The sequence below is a fragment of the Synchiropus splendidus genome, chromosome 5 (genome assembly GCF_027744825.2).
Source record: "Synchiropus splendidus isolate RoL2022-P1 chromosome 5, RoL_Sspl_1.0, whole genome shotgun sequence".
Taxonomy (NCBI): Eukaryota; Metazoa; Chordata; class Actinopteri; order Syngnathiformes; family Callionymidae; genus Synchiropus; species Synchiropus splendidus.
Genome location: NC_071338.1, coordinates 24,734,306 through 24,760,398, shown reverse-complemented (window position 1 = coordinate 24,760,398; position 26,093 = coordinate 24,734,306). Strand labels below are relative to the sequence as shown.

The 26,093-nt window shown below is 42.5% G+C and overlaps 2 protein-coding genes across 8 annotated transcripts; both read right to left on the bottom strand.

The window, feature by feature from the left end:
• Nucleotides 1-58: 58 nt before the first annotated feature.
• LOC128759658 (H-2 class I histocompatibility antigen, Q9 alpha chain-like) lies at nucleotides 59-8,148 on the bottom strand. Of its 2 annotated transcripts, XM_053866790.1 has the most exons (8): nucleotides 7,975-8,146; nucleotides 5,071-5,337; nucleotides 3,385-3,663; nucleotides 2,690-2,986; nucleotides 1,760-1,885; nucleotides 1,549-1,566; nucleotides 1,349-1,435; nucleotides 59-785 (listed from the first exon to the last, which is right to left on the bottom strand). In XM_053866790.1, exons 1-7 carry the CDS (start codon nucleotides 8,024-8,026, stop codon nucleotides 1,395-1,397), a joined length of 1,080 nt encoding a protein of 359 aa, XP_053722765.1. In that variant the 5' UTR covers nucleotides 8,027-8,146; the 3' UTR covers nucleotides 59-785; nucleotides 1,349-1,394. The 2 variants fall into 2 exon arrangements, 1 of the variants encoding a protein (XP_053722765.1); XR_008414608.1 differs by having other exon boundaries at nucleotides 59-1,435; nucleotides 1,549-1,885; nucleotides 7,975-8,148.
• A 4,038-nt stretch (nucleotides 8,149-12,186) lies between these two features.
• Nucleotides 12,187-23,621, bottom strand: LOC128759476 (major histocompatibility complex class I-related gene protein-like). 6 transcript variants are annotated; one of them, XM_053866464.1, is made up of 8 exons: nucleotides 19,204-19,346; nucleotides 18,089-18,206; nucleotides 17,172-17,328; nucleotides 16,194-16,472; nucleotides 14,346-14,642; nucleotides 14,183-14,284; nucleotides 13,972-13,989; nucleotides 12,188-13,858 (listed from the first exon to the last, which is right to left on the bottom strand). In XM_053866464.1, exons 2-8 carry the CDS (start codon nucleotides 18,152-18,154, stop codon nucleotides 13,743-13,745), a joined length of 1,035 nt encoding a protein of 344 aa, XP_053722439.1. In that variant the 5' UTR covers nucleotides 18,155-18,206; nucleotides 19,204-19,346; the 3' UTR covers nucleotides 12,188-13,742. The 6 variants fall into 6 exon arrangements, with proteins under 6 accessions (XP_053722438.1, XP_053722439.1, XP_053722436.1 ...); XM_053866462.1 differs by lacking the exons at nucleotides 17,172-17,328; nucleotides 18,089-18,206 and adding an exon at nucleotides 23,476-23,621 and having other exon boundaries at nucleotides 12,197-13,298; nucleotides 13,796-13,858; nucleotides 19,204-19,470; XM_053866460.1 differs by lacking the exons at nucleotides 17,172-17,328; nucleotides 18,089-18,206 and adding an exon at nucleotides 23,476-23,621 and having other exon boundaries at nucleotides 12,200-13,114; nucleotides 13,796-13,858; nucleotides 19,204-19,470.
• Nucleotides 23,622-26,093: the final 2,472 nt, after the last annotated feature.

Sequence of the window (26,093 nt, the reverse complement as noted above, 5' to 3'; positions counted from 1 at the left end):
TCTGTATATAATACAATGAGACAATATTACTTTAATATTTTTAATTTAGTAGAGGATGTTTGCTGTGTTCTGCAGCACCTGCTGGAGAGATTCACCAATAGCTCAGGGGTTGAAAGGCCGCCATCTAGTGGTAGTGGTAAGGAGCGCAAGCTGTGGGTCTGATCCACTGTCTGCAAACTACAGTTTGAAGAACCAGCAGGGGGCGTGAGAGAGAGGGAATCTCATACAAAAAACACATTCAAATTGCACAAGTTTACCTGATACCTGTATTAAATGTGGTATACCGAGAGGTATGTTGTTCCTTTGTATATGGTAATGCCATAAGATCAAAGCAGTCTGGAACAAGGTGATCATCACAAACATTTTATCCCAAAAAATTACATCTCGACCCCAAACTTTGCATTTTGTGCTTGAATCCAATAAAACCTGTTTTGTTACTGGTCTGTTGCAGCAGGAATGGAGGTAGTGCAACAGCCTGACACAGACTGGTGTACAAAGCAAAGATATGACAACTCAAACACAACGCCAGCATAAAAATATGGTGAATAAAAAAATATACAGTATTTTCCTGACGATAAAGCGCACCGGGATATTAGCCACACCCATGAAATCTAAGTAGGAAAATAGATTTTTTTCGGACATAAGCCTCACCGGTCTATAAGCCGCGGGTGCACTGTTGCTGTCTGTGCCACAGAAAATGCATGAAGATCACTTCTAGCAATCCTCTAGTTCTAGTTTTGAAAACGGATGTCTCCACTCTTCTTTCCCTGTGACACTCCTTCAAGCTGAAAGTGAAGAGAGGATGGATTTGAGTGAGAAGAGAAATCCTCACAGAATCATCTGTGACTCTGCTGCAGTCAAACTAAACATTTCTTCATGTTGAATATCACCATGGCAACAGTCCTGCTGATGAAGATCAACTTGAGAGTTACAGTTGAACTTAAGTTCTATGAAACTTATCAGGACACACAGTCGATTCAGTCATCTAGAGAACATTAGAGTTCAGTCGAGTAAACGACGAGTCACAGCTGAACGGAGACCATTAGATAGACGTACTCATGGGTTGAGTCACTGAAATGAAGACATGAGTTCAGTGAGGTCCTGAGAGAAGATGTTTGAATTCACGAGAGTCTGTTGGAACCAGTGTTAAGGACTGTTCATGTCTGTCATGAGACACGAGTCTGTTCAAGTCCATCAGAGTCAGTTCAGTTGATTCAACTCTTTGCAGTGTAGACATGAACTCCAGGTTTCTACTGGGAGTCACTCTCTTGATCTGCTTCACTCAGTCCACATTGTGTCTCCAACATTCTGAGAACAAACAGCTGCACAACATCAAGTCACCACTCACCTCACGCAGGACCTTCTTGCTGCAGACGCCCCAATGAGACTGAATGCTAGTTGTCTGAAAGCAACTCTATCGCAGAACTGTTGGAGTCTGCAACATGAGAATCACTCTCAGCTCACATCCTCATCAACATCATAAGAGTCTCATCTGAGATGATTCTTGTTGATGATGTCAGAAGATGAAAGGAAACATGATTTACTCACCAATTCTTTGTCTTTTGCCTGAAAAAGAAAACAACAACTTTGAACATCACAACGTTGATGGACCTTCACTGAAGTTCAACCAGACTGGTTTTTGTGTTCGACGTGTGAAGCCATCAAGCTTGTGGTGGAACATTGTGTCTCTGGATCTTTGTTGCCTTCTGTTTGTGAATGATTTGGTCAACGTCACTCAAGTCTGCTCCTGTCTTCTCACCTGCTCTTGTGGACCGGTCCGTTCCAACAGAAGCAAGAGAACAATAATAAAGACCAATAACAGTGAAGATGATGAGAACAGCTGCCACTGAGACAACGATGGGGACGGTCTGGTCCTCTGGCTTCCCTGGTGTGGAACATAAAACATGAGGGTTTAGTTTGGAGCCAAGGTCACATGGATTGGAATGAGGTGGGATGTTCATTTTTGAAACACTTAAAATTAGTTGAATGGATGTTGAATCACAGATTCAGTTTTGAATCAACACCCTGGCTAGCTGGGACAAAAATTATTTCATCAATCAAGACTATGGTCGACGCCCTCTAGAGACAAACCTGTCACCTCCTGTTCTCAGGGTTCACGCACCTTTTCACATGTCAAGTTCAAGCACTTTTCCAGCACTCTATAATACAAGTACTGTCAATCACCCCAGTACTACTACAAACACAACCACAATTGTTTCAGTTTTCAGTAGCAGCAATGTATGCGGAGAAGACGTGTTACAGGCTATGATGAATAATCCACCTGTTGTAGTCAGTACAATACATGTATCCAACAGTCACCACTAGGGCTTGGTTTCATGGTCCATGTCCTGAATCAAAACTGATTTTAGAGTCATTCATTTCAGTGTTGATAAATCACAGTACTTCACTCTGCTCTTAAATAATGTGGCTCAACTGTATGAGCAAATGTACCTCATTTTCACATTTTTCGATCTCTGTGGTGAGCAGCTTGAAGCTCAATTTTCCAAAACAATGTAAGGGCCTACATCTTTCCACTGCTTTATCATGAATTCAAACATTTGCCAAACCTTAGAGACAGTAGACCAAAGTTCTAGCACTTAAAAGATTGCTCGGGATCAAGGGGGTCAGGTGACATGAGAAGAAAACACTTGATGCAGCAAAGCTCAGTCATGAAAGAGTTAAAGTTTACCGTTGGTTAAAATGGCCTCTTTGTCCAGTTTGGTGAGCAAGGCTTCCTCTACACCTTCAAGGTGGAACACACAGGTGAACCTCTCCCAGTCTTCAGACGGGTCTGGCAGTTTCAGCTGGGCCCTCATCTGGTAGGTTCCATCAGGGTTGGGGAGGACCTCTTCAATTGTAACACCTCGGTGAAGCTCCTCTCCGTCTTTGGTCCAGAACAACTTGGCTCGTGGAGGGTAGAAGCCTGTAGCGTGGCAGACGATGGGAGAGGACGGAGTCTTCTGGAGGAGAGACACTGATGGAAGCTCTGGTGAAGACACACACAGTTGGATGGTCAGTGATATTTCTGCTTCATTTCTGGACTGAGCACAGAATCCTGCAGGAAATATGAGAGATCACAACATGAGGAGACACCAGAGCTGGAGGGTCACATGACCGCTGCTGAGTTGATGGTCACATGATTCAGCTGGCATTTGATAAATTCAACTGAATGATAAACGGAACATGGAAAGACAGAGGGAGTACATGAATTAAAAACAGATTATCTCTCCTTTGGCACTCGTCCCAGCTATCCAGGGTAACTGGGTCAGAGCCAGGAGAGACTGGGTGAGAGGTGGGAGACACTATGGGCAGGTCACTCACGCATGGACAGATGTTGGACAGTCAGGAATAAAGAGGTAACTTCCTGTCAGGTCATGTGACTACCTGTTCTCTGGATGGAGCTCTTCCCATAGTCCAGAAGCTTCTTCAAATGCGCAGGACAGTGGGTCTTCAGGTAGTACTGTAGATATTTGTTACGACCTTCATCGTTGTCCCATTGGTGTTTGGTGTCGACAGCCTGTTGATTCGCTGCGATCCATGTCAAAGTCTTGAGGTCCCACGATAGAAAGTCTTGTCCATCGTAAGCGTACTGATAATGACCTCTGACCTCTCCAGTCTCATTGTCCCTCTCACAGCTGTGTGTCACCTGAAGTGTGTGGACACCTGAGGGAGAGACATTTTTTAGTGAGGTGTGAAAAGGATGGTATCTCAAGATGGACTGAACTGAAAGATATAATGATATTGCGTTATCGCGTCTATTTCGATATATGAACTTTTAAGATGTTAGATTAGATCAGATGGCTTGTTTTAGTAACCCAGTGGGGAAATTCAACATCAACATTAATGATGAAAAGGCTTTTATTTTGAAGCGTTGCACACGCCCCTTTCCACTTGCTACTGGAAGACGACTACAATTGAAGATGATGGCAACTAAGATTCACATCAGCAACCTTGCAGAGCTGCGCAGCATCAGTTGTTGCATCCAAGATCAGGGTGTAGTGTCGCGTCAGTGTGCTGAGTATTTTTGTTCAACGTGTGTTGGGGTTGGTGCTCGGGATTTGCAGTTTCCGAAGAGAGTGAGTCCAAGTTGTAGTCGTACAACCGTCCGTAGGTGTGTGCATTACGTGTGCAATGTTATCGTGGTACGTTGTTTCACTTCATTTAAATATACTGTGATTACTTTAGTGCTGTTGAATTTGTGAACAGCCTTTGTTGTTTATTTTATTTTATTTTATTTTTTTCTGTCAGCACTTTATTCCAAATAAATTATAATAAAATATGATTCCGATTCTGATTCAGATTTGCACCCTAGTCGTCAAGCAAAGGTCAGTGTTGAACCACACGATTCTATTGGATGTCGGAGAAAGTGCAAATTATAGTGACTCAGGAGATGTATCTATATGAGAGTGCAGAATTTGATAGTATGATAGTATGATTGATGTGAAATGTGATTGTATTGTTGGTCATGTTTATTGCCTCACTTTCAGAACTGAAAGACAAATCCAAGGGTCAATAAATCCACTGTTGAAAAGGACTTCACTTCTCCTCCACCATCTTAAGAAATTGACTCCTCACGAATCAAACTGAGCTCTCGAATACTTAATATCGCTAAATCAACAATCTCAAATTTAAACAAGGTCGCTCCCTGCTTGCTGTTGAAGGATGGTTAAAGCCAGCCAGGAACATCACACTTTCTACATCCTGCGTATCATAATGATTTTATTTATGGATTTTAATGTGGTTTTCACGCAATCCACAGTCATGCAGCATTGTCTTGGTATTGAATAACTTGCTTGAAAATTTGTCCATATTGTTCACCGTGGTGAGCATCGCTTTGACCTTGAAGCCACAAATCTCAAAGTAGCCAAAAATGTGGTGAGTGCATTTTGTGTTTATAGAGCTCTAAACCATAACCAATACATGTGACCTTCATGAGACCTTTTGACCCACATGTCCATTGTTCAATGATTCAGTACTTTTTCACAGATTGCTCAAACAAGGAGCTTGACAGCAAATTTCACAGCAGATGCAAAGTATGAACTGACCAATAATGTGTGAGTCCAAACAAACCTCCAGTCTGGTTGAATCTTTTTTGAACCTCCCTCATGAGGTTCTTTCTGCTCCTCTGGTCATCCCTGCACCTCCGTGTCTCTCTTTCTAAATATTCCGGATCATCATCAGTGAGTCGGGTCATCCAGTCCTGTTTGGGTTCAACTCTCCTGCTGTTGCTGTCGTAGTGACTGAACACAACATCGTCCACCAAACCAACCTCCACATACTCTGGGAAGTGATGAACTCCAGATGATGCAGTTGCTTGATAGATGAGAGAGTGAATCCCTGCAGGGAAGAAGAAACTGTGAGGACCATTTAAAAATAAAAAGTAACTTTGAGTGACAAAGAACCAAATCTCACGTTTATAAATGCTTTCACCGAACACAAGTAAAAACCCTTGCTCTATAACATTGTTGGTGTCGCACACAATCGAGGACGTTTTCAAACCGATACTTTCAAGACATGAATGCAGCTTTACTTGTACTTGTGCTTTACTTGCCATGTCAGTAGTGACCAGCTAAACACGAGTCAACGCTTGAAGGGAGCCACAACTAGAAGTCTCTGGAGCCGCAGGTTTGAAATAAAATTATGAATTTTCAACTCTGTTACACTCTGTTCGGTTATAAATTGTCATTTGTCTCTTAAGCATCTCCAACAATATCACAGTGATTCTGACTCTGAACGTTGCATCAAGATCTGTTCCTCTGAACTTGTGTCGCTTATCGAGTGTGTGAGGGAGACGAAGGTGAACACATCCACAACCATCCCGTTTCTACTCTTCGTGTACTTTGGGTCCAAACTAACACACAGCACATTGAATGCATGTCGTTCTATTCTTTTATTCTTTTATTTATATTATTCTTAGATCTCAGTTTAAACTTTGTCAGCTCCAAGCCACAGCACAAAAGGTGGGGCACACTGCAGCTGATCAGTGTGAAGACACAAGTGACTCTCCTTGTGCTCAGATGCATGACTGGATCCAATGAACCAAAGTCTTGTATTATATAAAATAATATTATGTATTTCTCTGCGTTTCTTTTTTAAATGAATATTTATTGTTCTATCCGCTCACATCCCATCCAAAAAATATACATCTTTCTGTACTTTCTGTTATTTAAATATGTGTATATATTTTAAAGATGTGAAACATAGTTTAATTTGTTCTTTGTATTAGTCGATTAAATAATTACTTTTACCTCACTCTCAACAAGAAACTCAGTTACTGTGACTTAAACTTAAAAAGTTCTCGTGATGCTTTGCAGTCCAGTCAAACAATGCACTTTAACGTAAATACAACGCCTGTAATTCCACTGGTCTGGTGTGACATGGCTCAGCAGCATTAAGCTTGTTTGCCGAACAAATCCACATTAAAGTGGTCAACAACTGTGATTGGTTGACAGCGCTGCAGGGCATCATGGGAAGTCATCATAACTGAGACAGTGATAGGACCTCTTGGAATCACGTAATACTAATCTAATCTGAATAGATCTGAACTCGATGGACAAACTGGATAGAAGTTAAGGAAGCTGCCAGTCGGCAAAATAACATGGAAACTACATGAGGGAAATAAATCAAAATACAGATTTCACTTAAAGCCGCAGGGTCTTATCTGTCATAGTAGCACAAGATCCTTGCCCTTTCAGAGGAAATGGCTCTTGGAATCAATTACAAGGGAGACTAATCGCCTGAGACTACCTGAGCCAGTTATTTGGTAAGAAAAATCTCAAGCCTACACTGGATTTTGAATGTGAAACTGGGTCTAAAGGCAGCTTTGGAAGTCATCAGTGTCGCTTTGTTTGTTTGAACCGGCGGTAGAGATGTTCTGGAGACCAAATTGGAATTGTTACATGACACACAAGACCTGGCTGACAAGTGTTTATATGTTGATTCTGGTAGATTCCATGTTATTGCTTGTGTACAGTCAACAATGAAGAAAATCCACCACCCAAAAAAAAACACATGTTGCAACACAAATCACAATATTGTCAAAAAAAAAATTGCAATTCAATATTTTCCCCAAACCATTTAGATTTGACGTTGACAAAAAAAAAAAAAAAAAACGATACATAATTAGCACGAACAAGCTTTTTACCAGTGTGGAGGTTGTTTTTTTCCCCACACTTCAGCAGCTTCGATCTTCTTTTTCTTCTGGTGACTTTTTACCAGGCAAGGATGAGCTCCCACACCGATTACTGGCAAATTACTGGCTTTGGTTCCACAATCTGCTGTTGTTTCCCCACCAGGGAATGATTTGAAATTGAGTCTGCATCTCTGAACCACGAGGAAGTTTGACCTGACCAATGGTTATGTAAGTCACACCTTCCCCCATCAAGGACTTTATTCGACTTTTAATTGGATTTTTATATATTTTTTTCGACAATGCAAATAGTGGCCATTTCATTCTCACTGATACTTGTTGTTCAGCCCTGTGATGCAGTGTTGTGTAATGTGTAAACAAAAATGTTCTACTGCGTCTTCCCTCAGCTCCACACTGTTCAACAGCACTTTAATTTTATACATGAAAAGTAACCAAGACTATTTTCTTTCTTGATTTCTGCTCTGGGAAGACCAGAAATTAGTATTTGGTTCCATATTGTGGTGCTGTACTTCTCAGTCACTTGTGCTGTTGACATCATGAACGATAAGAAAAAACTTTTAAACTTGTGCACCAGAACTACTTTTTTATTATTATTATTTCATTTGAATGCGAGCGCTACATGGATTTTAACAAATGATATAGTACATGAATTTACCGCAGGAGATAGTTCCAAACACACATTCACAACACCAACTGAGAACATCAGGTTGTTTTGTTTTGTGTCAGCAAATGTCATTCAATAGAGCCACGGTTTTCAGTTTGACTTCAATTGCCCGTCGTTTCTTCCACGTTCGCATGGGTGAGAGGTCAGAAACAGATTTTACCTGCATTTGCGCCATCAATCCCCAAAAGAGCCAAAAGAAGGAAGAGTCCCATCTTAGATCCTGACCGTGAGACATTGGACGAGTGTGAACTGTGAACAAGAAACAAAACTAACCTGCTCACACTTGCCTCCAGGAAATGGATCAGTTAAAAACCCACCCATGATCTGGAACTGGCCTAGATCAAATGCCAAGTTTCGACAGACTTGAAGTTTTGACTAAGTGCCAACTCAGTCTCATCACATTTATTAGTGTGTTTTTGTCCATACTTTTGCTTTCAGTTTGACTCTACTCTGTGGCGAGTGGTCGAGGTCTGCACTGCAACTTGGTAGGGATCAGCAAATCTCTTGTTTTTTTCATTTCAAGTGTGAACACATCAGAGTACAGTACATAGACTGCCTGGATATTTTCATTCTGCTGTTTGTTGTGCTGCCTCCATGAGCGGCTCGTCTAAACAGTCATTTCACCTCAAGCACAAGTCACCGTCCACGAATAGAAAAGACTGTAAATTTAGTTCTTAATTTTTTGCATTTATGAGCCTTATCAGCATTTATGAGTCTGTTTTATATCTAGCCAATTTGTAATTCTCTTCATCACCATTTCCATGTTCTCCATTCATGTTTTTAGATCCTCTCTGCTGTTTAGTGTTGTCTACAAACAGCATGTGGTTCATTTGTTCTAACTATTTGGGTCCTAGCACTGAACCCTGAGGCACACCACATCTGTCTGCCTCTTACTTGGTTTAGCATTATCTATGTACTGAGCAGGAGAAAACATTTACATCCAGCCTTTTGTTGGGCCTCTGATCTCTGCTGTTATATCACCCAGTCAAAAATAGACCGTTTAAGATGGCCATGCCTTCTCAGATTGAAATTCAGGTTCAAAGAATGATGCCTTTCTGCCAAACCCTAGAGGTTGGTATTGATTAAACTCAAACACAGACTGAAAGTAGACCTCATGAACACACCCAGCAAGTCTTCTTTCAGTCTTTATCAGTTTTAATGTATTATATGAGGCTTATATGAGGTAAAAGTTCTTACTTTTGCTAAGATACAATTTAATTTAGTGATATTCTTCATAAAAAAAAGCAAATATAAGGATACGTAACAAAAGAATATTAAAAAAGAAACATGCACACTGCCCCACTAAATAAGAAAAAAAGCAAAGATTTCTGTATAACGTATATACTTTTAAACACTGACAATGTCATGGGGCATGAGAGAGGTCCAGATGACATCAGCCCAGCGAGCGTTGAGACATGGAGAAGATCATTCTGCTCAGATTTAGGAGCTGACTTGAAGCCCAGTCTGATGACTCGCTGCTTCACCAGTCAGGCAGGAAGCTCCACATACTTCATGAGAACAACCACCAAGTGCATTTAGCTCAGTCGCAGCCGTGTGGATATTTAGTGCATATGTTCCCACAGTGTCAAGAACTGGCTCTGGTTTGTGTCACTCGATTTCTAGTGATGATAAAATGTCAATATCTTAACTCAGAAATGAAAAGAACAATCCTACACTTCAAACAAAGACTGGCACTGATTTCAACAATCTGGTTGGCTGGTGGCCACCAAAAACATCAGCAATTCATCCAAACCAGTTTTGCCTTTTGCCTGAGAGTGGCAGGTGCTATTAACCAGCCATGTAAATGAAAAACAGAGCAAACCTGAGAACCCAAACCAAATGTCAAGCAAAAAATAATAAGAATAATGACCGCTAAACTGAACTAAAATTCCTTACACCTTTCCCTGGTCCAGAGTCCAGGCTTCAGATAAGCCAATGAATAATCCTACGTAACGACACATAAATTCATGACGACTGTATTCTATATTTCACATTTATAATATTGAGCAAGCAGCTGTTAGAGCCTGTGATTTGGAGTGGGCTGAAGCTGCTGAGCCGATGTGCTTCACTAGTTCAGCACAAACACATGAACATTGAAATAGTCTTTTTAAATAATTGAATAAATTACACTGCCCCACTGATTTATTGAGTTGAAGTGAAAGGAGCAAGTGACCGTCACAACCACCAGCGGAAAGGGTTAAACATTAGAGAATAGTAATACACATATCCAGTGGGGGAATCAAGAAGAAACAGAAGCATGAGGTGGGAGCTGCTAAAGAAATCGAGGGTCCAGTTATGTCCTAATATAATGGACTCATTGAATATTGACCTCATTAATAGGGTCAGCGCATCTTTTGATTGAATGATCCTGTTATGATTCTGAAACCTGCATTTGCACACCATCTCTATCTGCTACTAAAAGGTCGTTTTAGACCTAGTCAAATCAAAACAGGTTGAAGGAGGAGCCTCCTCCTCCTGTATGCACCTCTGTAGCAGAGGTCCTGAACACAGTAGACCACAATTCCTAATGAACTACATCACTCTCAAAATGGTACAGAAAAACTAAGCATTTTCTGCTTGATACTTTCATGTTTCACTAGGTTTTGGTTTGTATGTTACACAGTAGTCACATGGAAGTTGACCTACAGCACCTCTGTTCACCCAAGCATTTACCACTATAACCTATGTCTAATATTTGGGTGAGTCATTACTGCGCTGAAGGGGTCATTTTGCCATGGTGATGTTTTTTGTTTTTTGTTTTTTTTTCTTTTTCTAGGATATTTTTAGGAAATGTGTGAAATGGGTCAAGAAGCAAATGATTCAGGAATTCTTATAAAAAAAAATTATTCTGTTAACATTGGGAGGAAGCAACGGAGCGCTACTGCCATCTGCTGTCCGTTTGATATAATTGCACGCGAAATATATGAAGTAAGTGGCCGACAATTTTGCCACTGGGCTAAAAGGTCATCACTGTGTGGATCTAAGTGAGTAACTGGTATTTGTTTTTCTCATGGGACAACTGGACACTGGAGAACAATCTTCAATTTCGGTTCATTACAATCTGACTTTAGACCAACAAGAACAACAACCGAACGTGGTGATCGGTTGATGAAGTCTCAGGAGTAGCACACAATGAGAAATTAAAATAAAATAATAGATAAATAAAGTGTTTGCTTTGTTCTGCAGCACCTGCTGGAGCGATTCATCAAAAGCTGAGCGGTTGAAAGGTCGCCATCTAGTGGTAGTGGTAAGGAGCGCAAGCTGTGGATCTGACCCACTGTCTGCAGACTTTTTGAGCAGCTTGAGAAAGTGCCACCTTCACCATCCTCTCCATTGGACTGTGTGTGCAATGGATTTGAGCTTGTGCTACCATTGGTCCTTTTGTCTGCCCTGTGCATTAGACACGTTTCACATCACATGATTCAGGCTTCATGCTGTTATTTATTCAGGTGTCTGGCCCTTCTTTTTCATCATCTTATTTGACCTTCCTTTCAGAATGTCTTGTCTTAAAGCGTTTTCTGTTTTCAACAACAACTGTCCATTCACCACACTGTGCTCACCTCTGAGGCGAGAGAGTTGTGGAGGATCCCTGTGATAGTTGAAAGCTGAAAGAAAAACTCACTGGAGGCATCAATACAGCCGGTTTATTGTCAGTTCCAACTTCTACAACGCTTGATGGAAACCCAGCACCACAAAACCAGAGCACCCCGAAGTGGTGACCCCAAATAATCCCATGACACTTCAGAACAATCCCAGCGAAAGTTTAGCAGAGATTCACGCTGAAAGATCTCCTCTACCTTTTCCAAGACTTAAGCTCAGATGGAAGCTAAGAGATTTCTTGTTATTCAGATCATTAGAATGAAGACTGCGTTTCTTGCATAGAGGTTGGATTCTTCTGTGTTTAAAAGCTGATGGTGAATGATTCTTCAGAGAGGAAGTGGTTTATAGAGTATTTTAACAAGTGGATGGAAGGATGTGGAGGCTGTGAAACCATTTGGAAGGTGGTAAAGTAGATGTTGTTGTACTGGTTTGGCGCTTCATTTTATTTTGAATGTTTGTACATAGATAAATAACCCGCAGTCAAACTGGCTGAGGGCTCCTGTTATGAACCTGTTAGCTCATGTTGGTTCACGTCACGCTGCTCAAGATCACTCATGGCTCAGAGAAGTGGCGTCAGTAAAGTAGCTTGACTACAGCAGTGAGACTCTTTGATGGTGTCAGTTGATGTTGCCGATCAATTCACCTGATACTGTACATTCTTCACACTCAGTTACTGCTGTTGCCAGTTGTGTCATTAAAAATGTGCCTGTTTGTTCTGTACACAATTTGAAACTTGGAATTTAAGTGATTCTACGTTTGTCAGTAAACCCTTATGTGATTTGTTATAATAATTGTTAATCATATATTAAGTCCATTTCATTTACCTTGTTCAAAAGTAACTTTGTTACTTCAAGTTACTCATTACTTTCAAAGTAACTAGTTACTGGAGAAAGTAACTTTTTTAAAGTGTATTTTACAGCAGAGCTCAAGCATAATCATCTTAGAACAGTCACGGTCATCGGGCTGTGTGGGGAACCAGCAACATTGGGTCAGAATCTGCCCCATTATGGACATTTGTGTGGCCTGCAGAACTAGACAGTCAGGTGATAAAGGCTCTCACTATCATCTATAAGCTCTAAGTCACTTCAAGCGCAATCCTATTACAGAGTCGCCACTCAGGTGCAATGGCAGTGAGAGTGCAAGTGAATGAATGACAACATTGAAACTTTTGATGGGCATATTTATTGTTATCATTTACATTAGAAACTATACTTTTAGCAGTGCAAAAAAATCAAATCTTTTTACAGAACACTTGTTGGTAGCAGGAACAAACAATAGTGCAACACCGATGCTGATGATCATCTCAACAGCAACTATAACAACTGGAAACATGAACTGCAGTGACAACTCCACAGTTGCGATAGGTACCATGTCTTCCACAACATACCTCGCCATTAGTACATTAGTACTTTAGACATTTGACATTACATTAGTAGACATTAGAACAGTAGTAGTTCAACGCCACTACAATATTTCCCTGGTCTTTTACAGCTAAAAAAGAAAAATAATGACAATATATCCACAATAGGAATCCCACACCTGGATCGGTATCCGGGTGTGGATTAGTCCCAACATTGTTTGTGCCTAAGATCAGAAAACCAAAAACCTTGTTCATTCAACAACACTCGTGACATTAACAGTTGATAACTCCAGCAACACAATCCTGGTGATAGAAGAAATTCATCTCCACTCTTCTTTCCCTGCGACACGCGTTCATGCAGAAAGTGAAGAGAAGATGGATTTGAGTGAAAAGAGAAATCCTCACTGAATCATCTCTGACTTTGTTTCAGTCAAACTAAAATGGTCTTCTTGTTGAATATCACCATTAGATAGAAGTCCTCATGAGTTCAGTCATTGAAATGAAGACATGAGTTCAGTGAGGTCCTGAGAGAAGATGTTAGAATTCATGAGAGTCTGTTGGAACCAGTGTTCAGGCCTGTTCACATCTGTCTGACACGAGTCTGTTCCAGTCCACTATAGTCAGTTCAGTTGATTCAACTCTTTCAAGTGTAGACATGAGCTCCAGTTTTCTACAGAGACCCTTCTCAGTTGCCCTGGCTGTGAGTTCTGGGTCATTTTCATGCTGGGAGACCCAGCCACCACCCACCTTTGGAGTTTGTTTGATGGAGTGTGTGGTCATTGAAGGTGTAAACAGGTGATACAGGTGATGAGTCGTGAACAGGAGGGTTTCTTATAGAAGAACTAACAGGTCTGTGAGAGCCAGAATTCCTACTGTACTTAGGTCATGCAATAAGTAATAATAAGTCACTCAAACACTCCTCCAGGTACTCCACCCTGCCTGCACTCTCTTCTTCACTAACAGGAGAGTCAAAGCAGTTTTTCTTCTCTGGTCTCTTTAAGAATGTTCCTCAGTGACTCACCGTGTGCAGGATCTTCAGTCAGTGGATTCAGTGCCAGCGTATGGCCCTCAGAGATGTTGGTGACTGAAACATGAGAATCACTCTCAGCTCACATCCACATCAACATCATGAGAGTCAAGTCTGAGATGATTCTTGTTGATGACGTCAGAAGATGAAAGGAAACATGATTTACTCACCAGTTTCTGTACTTTTGCCTGAAAAACAAAATAACAACTTTGAACATCACAACGGTGATGGACCTTCACTGAAGTTTAACCAGACTGGTTTTTGTGTTCAACGTGTGAAGCCTCAAGCTTGTGGTGGAACATTGTGTCTCTGGATCTTTGTCACCTTCTGTTTCTGAATGATTTGATCAAAGTCAACTCAAGTCTGCTCCTCTCTTCTCACCTGCTCTTCTCCTCATGACCACTCCAATAACAGCAGCAGCAGCGACGAGCAGAACAAGAGCAGCCACTGAGACAGCGATGGGGATGGTCTGGTCTTTCTTCCCTGGTCAGACATAAGCTCTTGATGCAGCAAAGTCAGTCATGAAAAAGAAGAGAAATCTTACTCTTGGTCAAAATGGCCTCTTTGTCCAGGCTGGTGTGCAAGGCTTCCACAACGCCAGCAAGGTAGAACACACAGGTGAACCTCTCCCAGGCTTCAGACGGGTCTCGTAGTTTCAGCTCAGTCCTCATCTGGAAGGTACCATCTGGGTTGGGTAGGACCTCTCCAATATCAACATCATCGAGAAGCTCCTCTCCGTCTTTGGTCCAGAACAGAATGGCTCGTGGAGGGTAGAAGCCCGTAGCGTGGCAGACGATGGGAGAGGACGGAGTCTTCTGGAGGAGAGACACTGATGGAAGCTCTGGTGAAGACACACACAGTTGGATGGTCACTGATATTTCTGCTTCATTTCTGGACTGAGCTCACAATCCTGCGGGAAATCTGAGAGATCACAAGATGAGGGGAGACCAGAGCACTGCTGTGTTGATGGACACATGAGTCTTGACATGACATCTTCGGCTCCACCTCTCCCCACAGCATCATTAGTCAACACTGAACCGACAGAATTCTTCTAATGATCTCAGGTTGGAACTCAGAGGGACCACTTGGACCTCTGGACAGTGTCGGTTTTAGACACAGCACATGGATCCCGTAAGAAAAAAGGATGGCAGCGCATTTTTTTTCCACGCTGGCACAGACAGGCACATTACTCAGGAGCAGGTGAAACACACAACTCTAACTCAGAAGAACCGGAGAAAGGAGAGGGGCCACACCGAGTGCTGCAATGCTTCAGGGTACAGTTCACCTCACCTCAGTCCACCTCTCACCTGTCGAAGGTGCGGATGACAGATGGGGATCCTCCATATATCCTCCATGTAGCACATAGAGACGCCACATTTCACTCATACATGTAAATTATAAATGCAGACGTACAACTGCTGCTTGTGTTTCTGAATTGTGTGATGTGGGCTAATAGAAATAGGCAATAAAAACATCAGTCACCAGTTCATTTTTCTAATTCAGTTTTGTATATGTTTGCCTTAGTAATGTATCACTGTTCTAATAAAAATAAAAAATGGTGCTCTAGAGTCTGAACCCGCACTCGCACCAACTCTGTACTACCACCTCGTTGCTGAAGTAGGACTGACTTCCTCTTGTGATGAAGTTTTTCTCGCCAGCAAACACAAGGCTGTTGTTCACTGGCTCCCCCTAATGAACTACAGCGCAGTGCCAGAGTGTTGCAGTGCTGTTTAATACATCATTTTATGAAATACCTATAAAAAACCTCTGATGAATGACAATGATGTATGATGTAATGGAGCTGCATCGCCAGAGGTGAAGCGCCAAATGAGACACACTTTGTTCGAGCACATCAGCACAGAATGAACACAGCACAGTGGCATCAGGACAAACACAACAAGTTCATGTTGTCGCGAGAAAACAGAGAGATTTTAAACATGTGTGAGACGTGGTTCCTGCTGGCCAAACCTTTGCAGGTTTATGGCTCCTTATACTGTCATTGTGAGTCACAAATCACTACATATCAACACAGTCGGTCTCAATGCTGCAAGTTCCCTCTCCAGACTCCATTTTCAAAAGTTCGGTTCCTGGTGTAATGAAGAACTATATCCGACACTGAGCAGTGCCAGATTCATTTTCATCTCCAAGAAAATGCCACCTTAATATTTGCCGTCCAATAAAACAAACAAATATGGTGAAAATAAATATCCCATTTATTCTCACAAACAGATTCTCTCTCCTTCTGCACTTGTCCCAGCTATCCAGGGTCACTGGGTCAGAGCCAGTAGATGAGAGAGAGTGAGAGGTGGGAGACACCATGGACAGGTCACTCACACATGGAAAGATGTCAGGAAATAAAGAGGCCACTTCCTGTCAGGTCATGTGACTCTACCTGTTCTGAGGAGGGAGCTGTTCCCGTAGTGCAGAAGCTTCTTCAGCTGCTCAGGACACTGGGTCTTCAGGTAGTACCGCAGATATTTGTTACGACCTTCATCATTGTCCCACTGGTGTTTGGTGATGTTAGCCAGTTGATTCTCAGCAATCCATGTCAAAGTCTTCAGGTCCAATGCTGTGAAGTCTTCTCCATCATAACCAAGCCGATAATGACCGCTGACCTCTCCAGTCTCATCGTCCCACTCACAGCCGTGCATCACCTGAAGCGTGTGGACACCTGAGAGAGAGAGACAGAAGCTGCGGGTCTAACACACACAAACACTCCGCAGACACATACACAACATGGCCATTCCACACACCACAGAGCAACACTGCACAATCACAACGAACTACAGCAAATAAAATAGAGCTGGAGCACATTAGACCCAAGTTTTCCACTGCTGCACAGCAAGTCTAATTCCAGACGAAACACACACAACGCATCCACCTTTAACACTCACTTTCCTTGTACTATTATTGTGAAAAATATAACTTGTAAAGTAACCGAAAATTCAGACATCTCTATGCTTGTCATGTTCTTTTGAGGAAAATTAATCGAACATCGTCACGTCACAGGACAGTGTGTTGTGCAGAAACAGCGTCTCCTGCAGTGCTGAATACTCTGTCTGATGCCACGCTGGTGGCTGGTACGCAGGTCTATGCTTGCCACCTCAGCAGTGGGTTGTCATTTAGTGGCAAAGGAATGCAGTCCCTGTACCTCACGATTCCCTCATTGGCTTTGGCTTTGGAAGATTTTGCTGCTGCTGTGTTCACATTGAATATTTCTCCTAACAGCTGTCCAAGTGCTGCACTTTTCTTTTTCCTTTTATCTATCTGAAATGTATATATATATATTTCTTATTATATTTCTGTCACTTCAATATTAGGTGTTTATTAATTAACCTATACCTCAGAGAAGATTTAAAAAACAACCCACCATTTTGCTCACCAAGAGTCCAGGGAGAACTTGTGCTGTTGTCTTGATCTCCATGTGCACCATCCCTCTGAGCAGGATCGGTCTGCAATGGAGCTGTCTGAACTGGATGTCCTTGATTGTTGGTACTCTCTGCTTCCTTGTGATCGTATAAATACAGCTACCAAAATGTGAATACAACATTAGAATCAGAATCAGCTTTATTGCCATGGTCAGTGGGGATCCCACCAACAATGAAAGTGCTTTGGAATAATGTGCAAACATGAACAAAAACATAAAATAAAATTGAGTACAAATAAACATTAATTATAGAAGTAACTAATACATAAATAACCCACAAACAACAAGGGCTGATCACGAATTCAACAGTTCAACAGTCTGACGGCAGAGGGGAAGAAGCTGTTCCTGTGACGGGAGGTTCTGGTCTGGATGGACTACAGCCTCCTGCCAGGGGGAAGAGGGACAAACAGTCCATGACCAGATGAGAAGGATCGGCTCTGATCCAACCTGCACGTCTTCATAACGTTCCTGAAGAGGTGGCAGGCTGCAACCGATCACCTTCTCAGCAGAACGTACGATGCGCTGCAGTCTGCTCTTGGCCCTGGAGGTAGCACTGTTGTACCAGACGGTGATGGAGGAGGTGAGGATGGACTGGATGATGGCCGTGCAGAACTCCACAAGCAACTTTTCTCTCTACTATTCTCTGCTGGGCCTTCCTGATGAGGGACCTGATGGTTGGCTCCCACTTGAGGTCCTCGGTGATGGTGATTCCCAGGAAGCAGAAGGAGTCCTCAATGGGAATGGGCGAGCCAGCCAACATGACTCAAACTTAAAGCAGTATTTTGAGAGCAAAATGTTCTAATTCATCATATGAGTATATTGTATATTGAAGTGAATGGGTATGTTTGCTGTTGGTTTACCTTGTCCTGCCTGGCTGCTGGCTGCAGCTTCAGCTGACAGACTTGTGAAGATCTTCTCGGCATCATGGTCACTAAAGAAGCGGAGTGTTTGAAAGCAAGGGTCCAGAGCAGATGACACCTGGAGGAGTTCATGGAGGTGTGTGTACCGCTTCTCACAGTCACTGTGAAACACCTTCTTCATCTCAGAGATGAGTGCCGTGTCTTCATCAGATACATCAAAGCGTTCGAGGAGTTTTCATTGTTCTTCACACATGGTAGTGGTCACTACTGTAACAGGTGCCATCACTTTGACTAGGTCTTTCATTGCAGATGTCATTCTCCTTGGGAGTGTTAATTTATTTCCTCCACTTTTCTGAGCTCTCTTGACAATAGTGTGGCAAAAACAGCTTCACTCCAACATATCAAAACAACTGTTCCTGCAGATGGGCACATCATGGATCAGCATGTGAGAGAGGGTAGAGAGATTCTCCCAGACTATTTCAGCTCCCCTTACGGTGCAAAAATCCAACTACTATAATTTTGTCTGTAGGACGTGACACTTCAACTCCCAACAGGGAGTAAACAAGCCCAAACACACACACAAAACAAAAATTGCAAATGCTAAAAATGACAGCTCTAACAATGATCTTGGAAAATTTCTGGCTGATCTTGATGATCAGCTTCCCTTTTCTAGATTAATAACCAACTACCCAGCTTCTTGGGTACACTCCTCCTTAATGTCCACCACAGGACGCTGTGTTCTGAGTCTGACTGATGAAGACTTGCCAGATCAAAACACACGTGCAATTTTAATTGTTGCATGAGTGAGTGCTCATAGACTGTATGGATTCATACCAGTCATTGCCAGTCCAGCCTTGGTGTGTGATTTGTCTATCTATTCTTGTTCGGACCAATTTTTGCCAGTCTTAACAAGGTTAAACTTCCTTCCTCAGGAAGATTATAATATCAAAATAACTAGGTCACTATAACTGGGTTTAAATTTGTCCAGAGTCCTGGTTAATGTTAGCCATTTGTTTTGGATGGTAAAGTTATGGGTGAGAGGCTGGTGATGGCACTATCACAATAAGAGGTCCTCATAAAAATAGCCAGACAAATGCGTGCATGCGAAAACAAACCTCCAGTCAAGTTGAATCTTTGTTGAATGTCTCTCATGAGGTTCTTGCTGGTCCACTGGTCATTCCTGCACCTCTGTGTTTCTCTCTCGAAATATTCCGGATCATCATCAGTGAGTCGGGTCATCCAGTCCTGTTTGGGTTTGACTCTCCTGCTGTTGCTGTCGTAGTGTATGAACACAACATCGTCCACCAAACCAACCTCCACATACTCCGGGAAGTGATGAACCCCAGATGATGCAGTTGCTTGATAGGTGAGAGAGTGAATCCCTGCAGAGAAGAAGAAAGTCCATTTTAAACCACAAAACACAGAATCTCACTCGTTCTCAATAGTGATGGTGAAAAAGTAAAAAGTCAGTCATTATTGTGTTCATGAGTGTGTGGTGAGTTAGTACTGACTTGTCATGTTCAGAAAATAAGAGCAAGAACACTCACATACGTGCGCTGTGCGTGCAATTATTAGGCTGTTATTAGGTACAAAAAATGCTCAGACAGGAAAATGTGAGCTCCATGTGGATGTAGCCTCACTGCACATTCTAGATGTTTGCCTCCGTCGCGGCTGGGTGTTTCCCAGTCCGGCAGAGTGTTGTTTTCAGTGCGGTGTTGCATGTGAAATGGTGATATTGCACACATTTTTTAGTTTCATTGAATTAGTTGTACAAGTCCAAACATGTTACAGCAGACAGTGCCATCTGGTGGCCTCTGAAAATCAGGACACTGTTTCATGAAACCTCATCAAGCCATCATTACTGAGGCCTGAGGAGTCACTTCATGAACAAACTTTGACTTCAGCTATCACTTTTATTTAATTCAGTTCCTGGTTTTGTGAGCTGCATTATTGTCATAAATGAAAGTAGTAAAATCTAAATCTAAAATCCACCCTTATGGACTGGACTATTGCACCGGCACCTCATTTACCAGTCACTCCAGGATTTCACTGACTTTTTTATGTGGCCAAATGCCAAATTTTGCAGCTTATTTAGATAAAAAACAGTGAAAGGTATATGACGGGAAATGAGAATCTTTGCAAATTAGCTCATAAGAACAAGCGTCAGGAAAAGGAAGTCTAAAGGAAGCTCCAGGCTGGAATGATTTTAAGAATATATGCTTTATTTGCGAGAAAGCAATAGATATTCCAAGAAACACACAGGCACATGCTTGTTTTGCTACTTTTATGAGGACCTCTCATTGACAATGCTTGGCCCAGCCTCTCACCCGAAACCTAACCATCCAAAACAAATGGCTAACCGCAACCATCTGAACCTAATTATAATAAACTTCTTCACTGACATTTTAACCCTCTAAACCTTGTGAGGACAGGCCAAAATGTCCTCACAAAGCACAATCTATCTACAAGTATGGCAACATGCCATACTGACTCTGAACCAAATTTAAATGGCATTATAATTATTTTGAAGTTTTAATCCTCAAACTGAGGCTTAACCTCATGGTGATCTGCAAAAGGTCCCCACAAATAGTTCCAAATAGTAAAAGGTCCCCTCAAGAAGGCGTGTAACCAAAACACATACACACACACAAAGACAAAAAAAATGTATATGCTAAAAATGAAAGCGCTATAAATGTCCACCAAAGGTCGCTGTGTTCTGAGTCTGACTGGCCAGTTCAAAACATAAATATATGTGTGCTTTTAGTTGCATGAGCGAGCTCTCATAGACTGTATGAATCCAAAAGTGAGTAAATCTATTCAAATAATCCATTAGACTGGTCGCTTGTTTATAGCATTTACCGCCATGCTAATCTTCTGACAAGGCATGACTCCATTTCCTGTGACTCGATCGAGACTTTTCTTAGGTTGTCAGGGCTCCCAAGTCTCACCCATTCAGCGTATAACAACAAGAATGTGCAACGAATAGACTGTCTACACATGTAGAAATATGCAGAGGCATGAATGTGGCCGTAATGTCTCACTGGGATAGAAGTAAGGAGAAGTTCAGACGACCGAAACTAAATACAGAAGAGTAGGGTTTTAGCAGAAATTTAAAGATGGCCGTACACGCTGCGTTTGAGATCTCCTCTGGCAGACCTCGAGATTTAAGTCTAGACTTGGGGACAACTAGCTGAGACCCACCTGAGGATCTGAGGGACCTGATTGACTCGTGTGGGGTCAGCAGTTCTACAATGTAGTCAAGTCAGGCCAAGACAAGCGTTAAAAGTTATCAATGAAATCTTAAAGTGGATTCTAAAGTGGACAGGAAGCTCACACTGGAGTGAAGTGCTGCACATCCAAATATTTTTTTTGTGTTACGAAATACATAAAAAAATAAATAATTTTTTCTTTTGCATTTCCTCTTCATCTAGTGTGCTAGTAGGTTGCGGTCAGACCACATGTTTATCAGTCGGTTAACAGAACATGCTGAATTTAACTCTGACATATTTTTTACTTTTGATTAAATAATTGAAATAAGGGGAAAAAACATGAAAACCTGACTTGATTTACAAAATAATTGATAAAGGTGGTTTGAGCTTATGGTTCAGGGAGCCATATTGTTCATATTATGTGATGAACAGGGCGTCAATAAATTTATCAACAGTGGAGAGGCTCTAAAAACATTTGAGAACACGGAAATGGAAGTCTGAGATGGAGCATCAGAGATAAGATGTCTGGGCTCATGGCTCAGTACACACATGCACCTCACATGGAAACAGCAGAGAAGAAGACGCAGCTTCCACCAACCGTATCCTGGAGTGACTCTGAGACAAATGTACACTGGATCAGTGGAAGTGAAAATGTGGAACTTGGTGACAAAGGGAATTTAAAAACCTGCACAACTGGACTGTTTTCATGGAAATGCATGTATGTGACACGTAAACTACTAAATTAGCCTGGGATATTGACGGCAAAGCTCAGAAGGAACTGACGGACTGTAACACGCAACATGAAGGCCGCAGACAAACACAGGCTTACACTCAGCCACTGCTGGGGAAAAGAGGGCGAGTCGGAAGAACTGTTCCTCACTCTGCTGCTTTTCAATCTCTGTGAAATGCATGTCATGAAGATCAAATCAAATGTAAATTACAACATATAATGCATTTCTCAATGCATTGTGGGCCGCAGTCACCGTGTCAACAACCAAATGACTTGTTTCTTTAGAAAGGTGGTCGGCTCCAACTTTGATCGATGCTACTTATGCCCGCATAACACAGGCTTTGGTCAAATTTCTGACTAAAGCATCCCACAAACTCAAAATAAATCTCCAGTGACTGAGGAGAGATGATCAATGATCTTCTGCCTCTGCTTGTTGCCTTGATCTAAATATGCAAACGCAAGTGCCGCTGTTCCATTACTATGATGTTTGGGTGGCTACCATCCAGGCTATTCATCTTAGTCAAGTCCTTGGCTTTTCTTCCACTATGGAGACAACAAAAATCACAAACCAACGTTTTTCCGAAGCAGTGGAGGAGCCAGTGTGGCTGTTGATAATAGCACACCATGTTTGCACCTCGATCAGACTTTTAACAGGCAAAGTTTAAGAAATGAGCAGAGCAAAGACCTGGTGACAACAGTTGCAAAACAACTTTGTTGACCTAAAAACCCTTATTTTAAGAAAGGCAACTCGCAACTTCTGGTTTTCTCACATTATTTACCTGCTACAGAGTCACATCAACTGTGCAGGTGTGAAAGTATAAAAACCTGCAGCGAGGTGTTTGAAAGAAACACATATCACATTCGGACACATATGAGTTTAACGTAAATCAGGGTTGCACAACACAGCGCAATTTCATTGATCCAACATTTTGACATTTACACATACTGCTTGTCTCACCTGACTCCCTGAGTAAACTGTGATCCAAACTAATCCTGACATTTTAGAGGCTGTTGACTTGTGTTCAAGCTGCAGGGAAAACAACACACCACTCACTGATAATTGCATAGTCATACTGACCCTACATTGTTAATATCGACCTGCTGTTTGTCTTGTGTGGCATAGTACTACATAGTACATGATATACTATTCATTATAAACTAGTATTAAAAGTACAGGAGGGTGTGAACTGATGGAAACTGACGATGCGTCATAATCCCACTAGTTAAACGACCTATTGAAAAAACAGCTCTTCAGAGCGATTTCGTAAACATTTACGAAACATAACGGAGTAAATCCGAACACTTATGTTTTCTATTTCGGGGCGAAGCTACTCCTCATAATAACATTGCGACATAATAACAGCGACGATGACAACAACAAGGAAGTGATTATGAAAAACATTCGTCAAAAGACACGTGACAACAGTGAAATGAAGTTCGACATTTACCAGCATTCACGCCATATATCCACCCAACGGCAAAAAAGAGTTTCGTCGTCATCCGCACCATCTTTTGGAAACAGTAGTTTCACATAACGGACTGCTCACAGACGAGGAGCCACGTCCATCTTGGGTCAAGATACCCAACGTTGAGCTCCGCCCACGGTCTGTCCACTACATAGAAGAGTCATGAAAACGATCACAAAGAAAAAAATAGCATTTATCTTCACTCATCGTCACTAACTGTATACTCGAGGAGTCATTTTTATCTGTAAAATGATCATAAAAAAATAAGCAACGAACGTAGTAACGTAATGTAGACTGTCTTTATGGCACCATCGTGTGGTAACATTTTATTACTGCACGTTATTTTATCAAAGTCTTGAATCTTTGTGGACATAACAGATACTCCTGTCTTTCTTTCACTCAAATTACAGAGTACGTGGTTTTAAAATGTGTACTCAGTTCGCACAGAATAATTGAGAACGCTTGAAACAAAGTTGCAATACAATAATAATCAAGACAATGAACAATGCATTTTTTTTTTATTCTGAGCCTCTTATTTATTCATTTCAAAGTTAGTTAAATTCCTTCTCAGAGTCCTTTGCATGTGGATGTACTGTTTATTCTAATATTTGCCCAACGTCAGTCTTCACTTCAAGTCACACCCCAGTATTTGCTGACTCATGAGAGATACCAATGGCTGTCACAGATGGGGAATATAGAAGGTTCTCTCCCATTTCAAAATAGACGAATAAGAACAGAGGGAATAAATAATTCAGTTCTATGAATACGTGCGAATGCTATTGGTTTAACAGCTCGGCGAAGTCCGTAGGGATGGGTTTTCTCCCAGGAAGCCCAGAACCCCAGACATGGGACAATACACTGCAACCAGACCCTTTTTTTCTGTCAAAAACCCGCCATCTCGAGGCATAGGCTCCGTTGGTAGCCAGAGCACGAGCACTCCGAATCGAAGAAACCACAGACCCAGGTTGGCCAGTCTCATCCTCTCAGCAACCAAACCTTGAGCGGACGTCCCAGGACAGGACGAGACGAGATTGTCCCCACCGCCTGTGTCAGAGCCCAAGGCATGTTCCCCCCACTGCCAACTCGACCAGATTCGGAAACCACCTGGTGCCCGGACTATCCAGGGCCACCACCACAACTGACGGTTTCTGGTCCCTTATTCGCTGCAGCAGCGGCATCATTAGACTCAACAAGGGAAAAGCATACAGGAGCCCAGCGAGGATATGCCAGAGCGTCCACCTTCAGTGGGGGGCAGTCCGACGCCCTCAAGGAGAAGCAGGCGGGACATTTTGCATTCGGTGTTTTTAGCGAACAGATCTGCAACCGGTAAACCAAACCGGTTCCAAACAGATGATAGAATTCGAGGAGAGCTCCCACTCTTTGTCTGCCCAAACTAAGATGGAAGCTGCCACCTTGTGAAGAGCGGGTGACCTGACACCCCCTGGGTGTTCAGGTACGCTACAGCAGACGGGTTTTCCGACCTGATTCCCTCTGATGAGAGGAGCAAAGTGGTACTAGTACTGGGTCCACCGCCATCAACTCCAAAACATTTATATGGCGTAGCCCACACTGTTTCAGTCCAGCAGGACAGTTCCCGCCCAAGCCCAACAGGGACGCGTCCGCGAAAAGGTGAAGATACAGTGGGACACATCCGATCAGCACACCCTTCATCAGAATATCAGATCCCCACCTGCCTGGCCAGACAGCACCACTCGGCAATTCTTGTTCTTTGCAGGATCCAGCTTTAAGCGGCTGAACCACCTCTACATCCTTCTCATTTCAGCAGACCCAATGTCGCTAAGATGTGCTGCTAACATGAGCCCCAACAGCGACATGACATCGCCGGCTCTCACTCGAGGGGTGTCTCTGACCCTCTATATCTGATCGAGCAATCTCGCAATGCACTCGTCTGACAAGCGCACCGACATCAGGTCGGAGTCGAGCCAGATCCCCAGATACTTGATCTGCAAAACACTCTTCTGCTTGTTCACCACAAAACCAACTGTTTGCTGTGAAGTAAAACCGTGTCTGTTTGTGTCACTGAGTCCCGCTCCGACGAACCTAGAAGGAGCCAGTTGTCCAGATACATCAGCAGTCTGAACCCCCGCCTCCATAAGGATTCCAGAGCTGCATCCATGAACTTGGAGAATGTTTGTGGAGCCAGTGAGTACCTGAAAAGCAGTCGGTTGTATTGAAAAGCTTCGCCCCCCACTGCAAATCGTAGGTACATTCTGTGCCGCAATAGAATGGGAACATGGAAATATGCGTCTGTCAAACGACAGCCCTCTTAAAAACATCACTAGTATTAGACCGCACAGATGATGACAGAACCGTGGAGCCATGTGAAATCTCGCCACACAATGAAACATTACTATTGACAGTACATGAATCACCAGACAGAGAATATTTCTCTGTTTTTTTTTTTTTTTTTATTGAAACAAACATCAGAGGACGGAGCTGTGCAAGGATGGTGTCTGAAGGGGCCCAACCTGGCACAAACAGGGCCTCTCGCCTCGTCTCTCCGCGGAGCACCATTGCTGGAGGCGCCTGGTCTCGGCTCCCTCTCCTCCTGGTCGTTGGTCCACGGCAGCTCCCGTCTC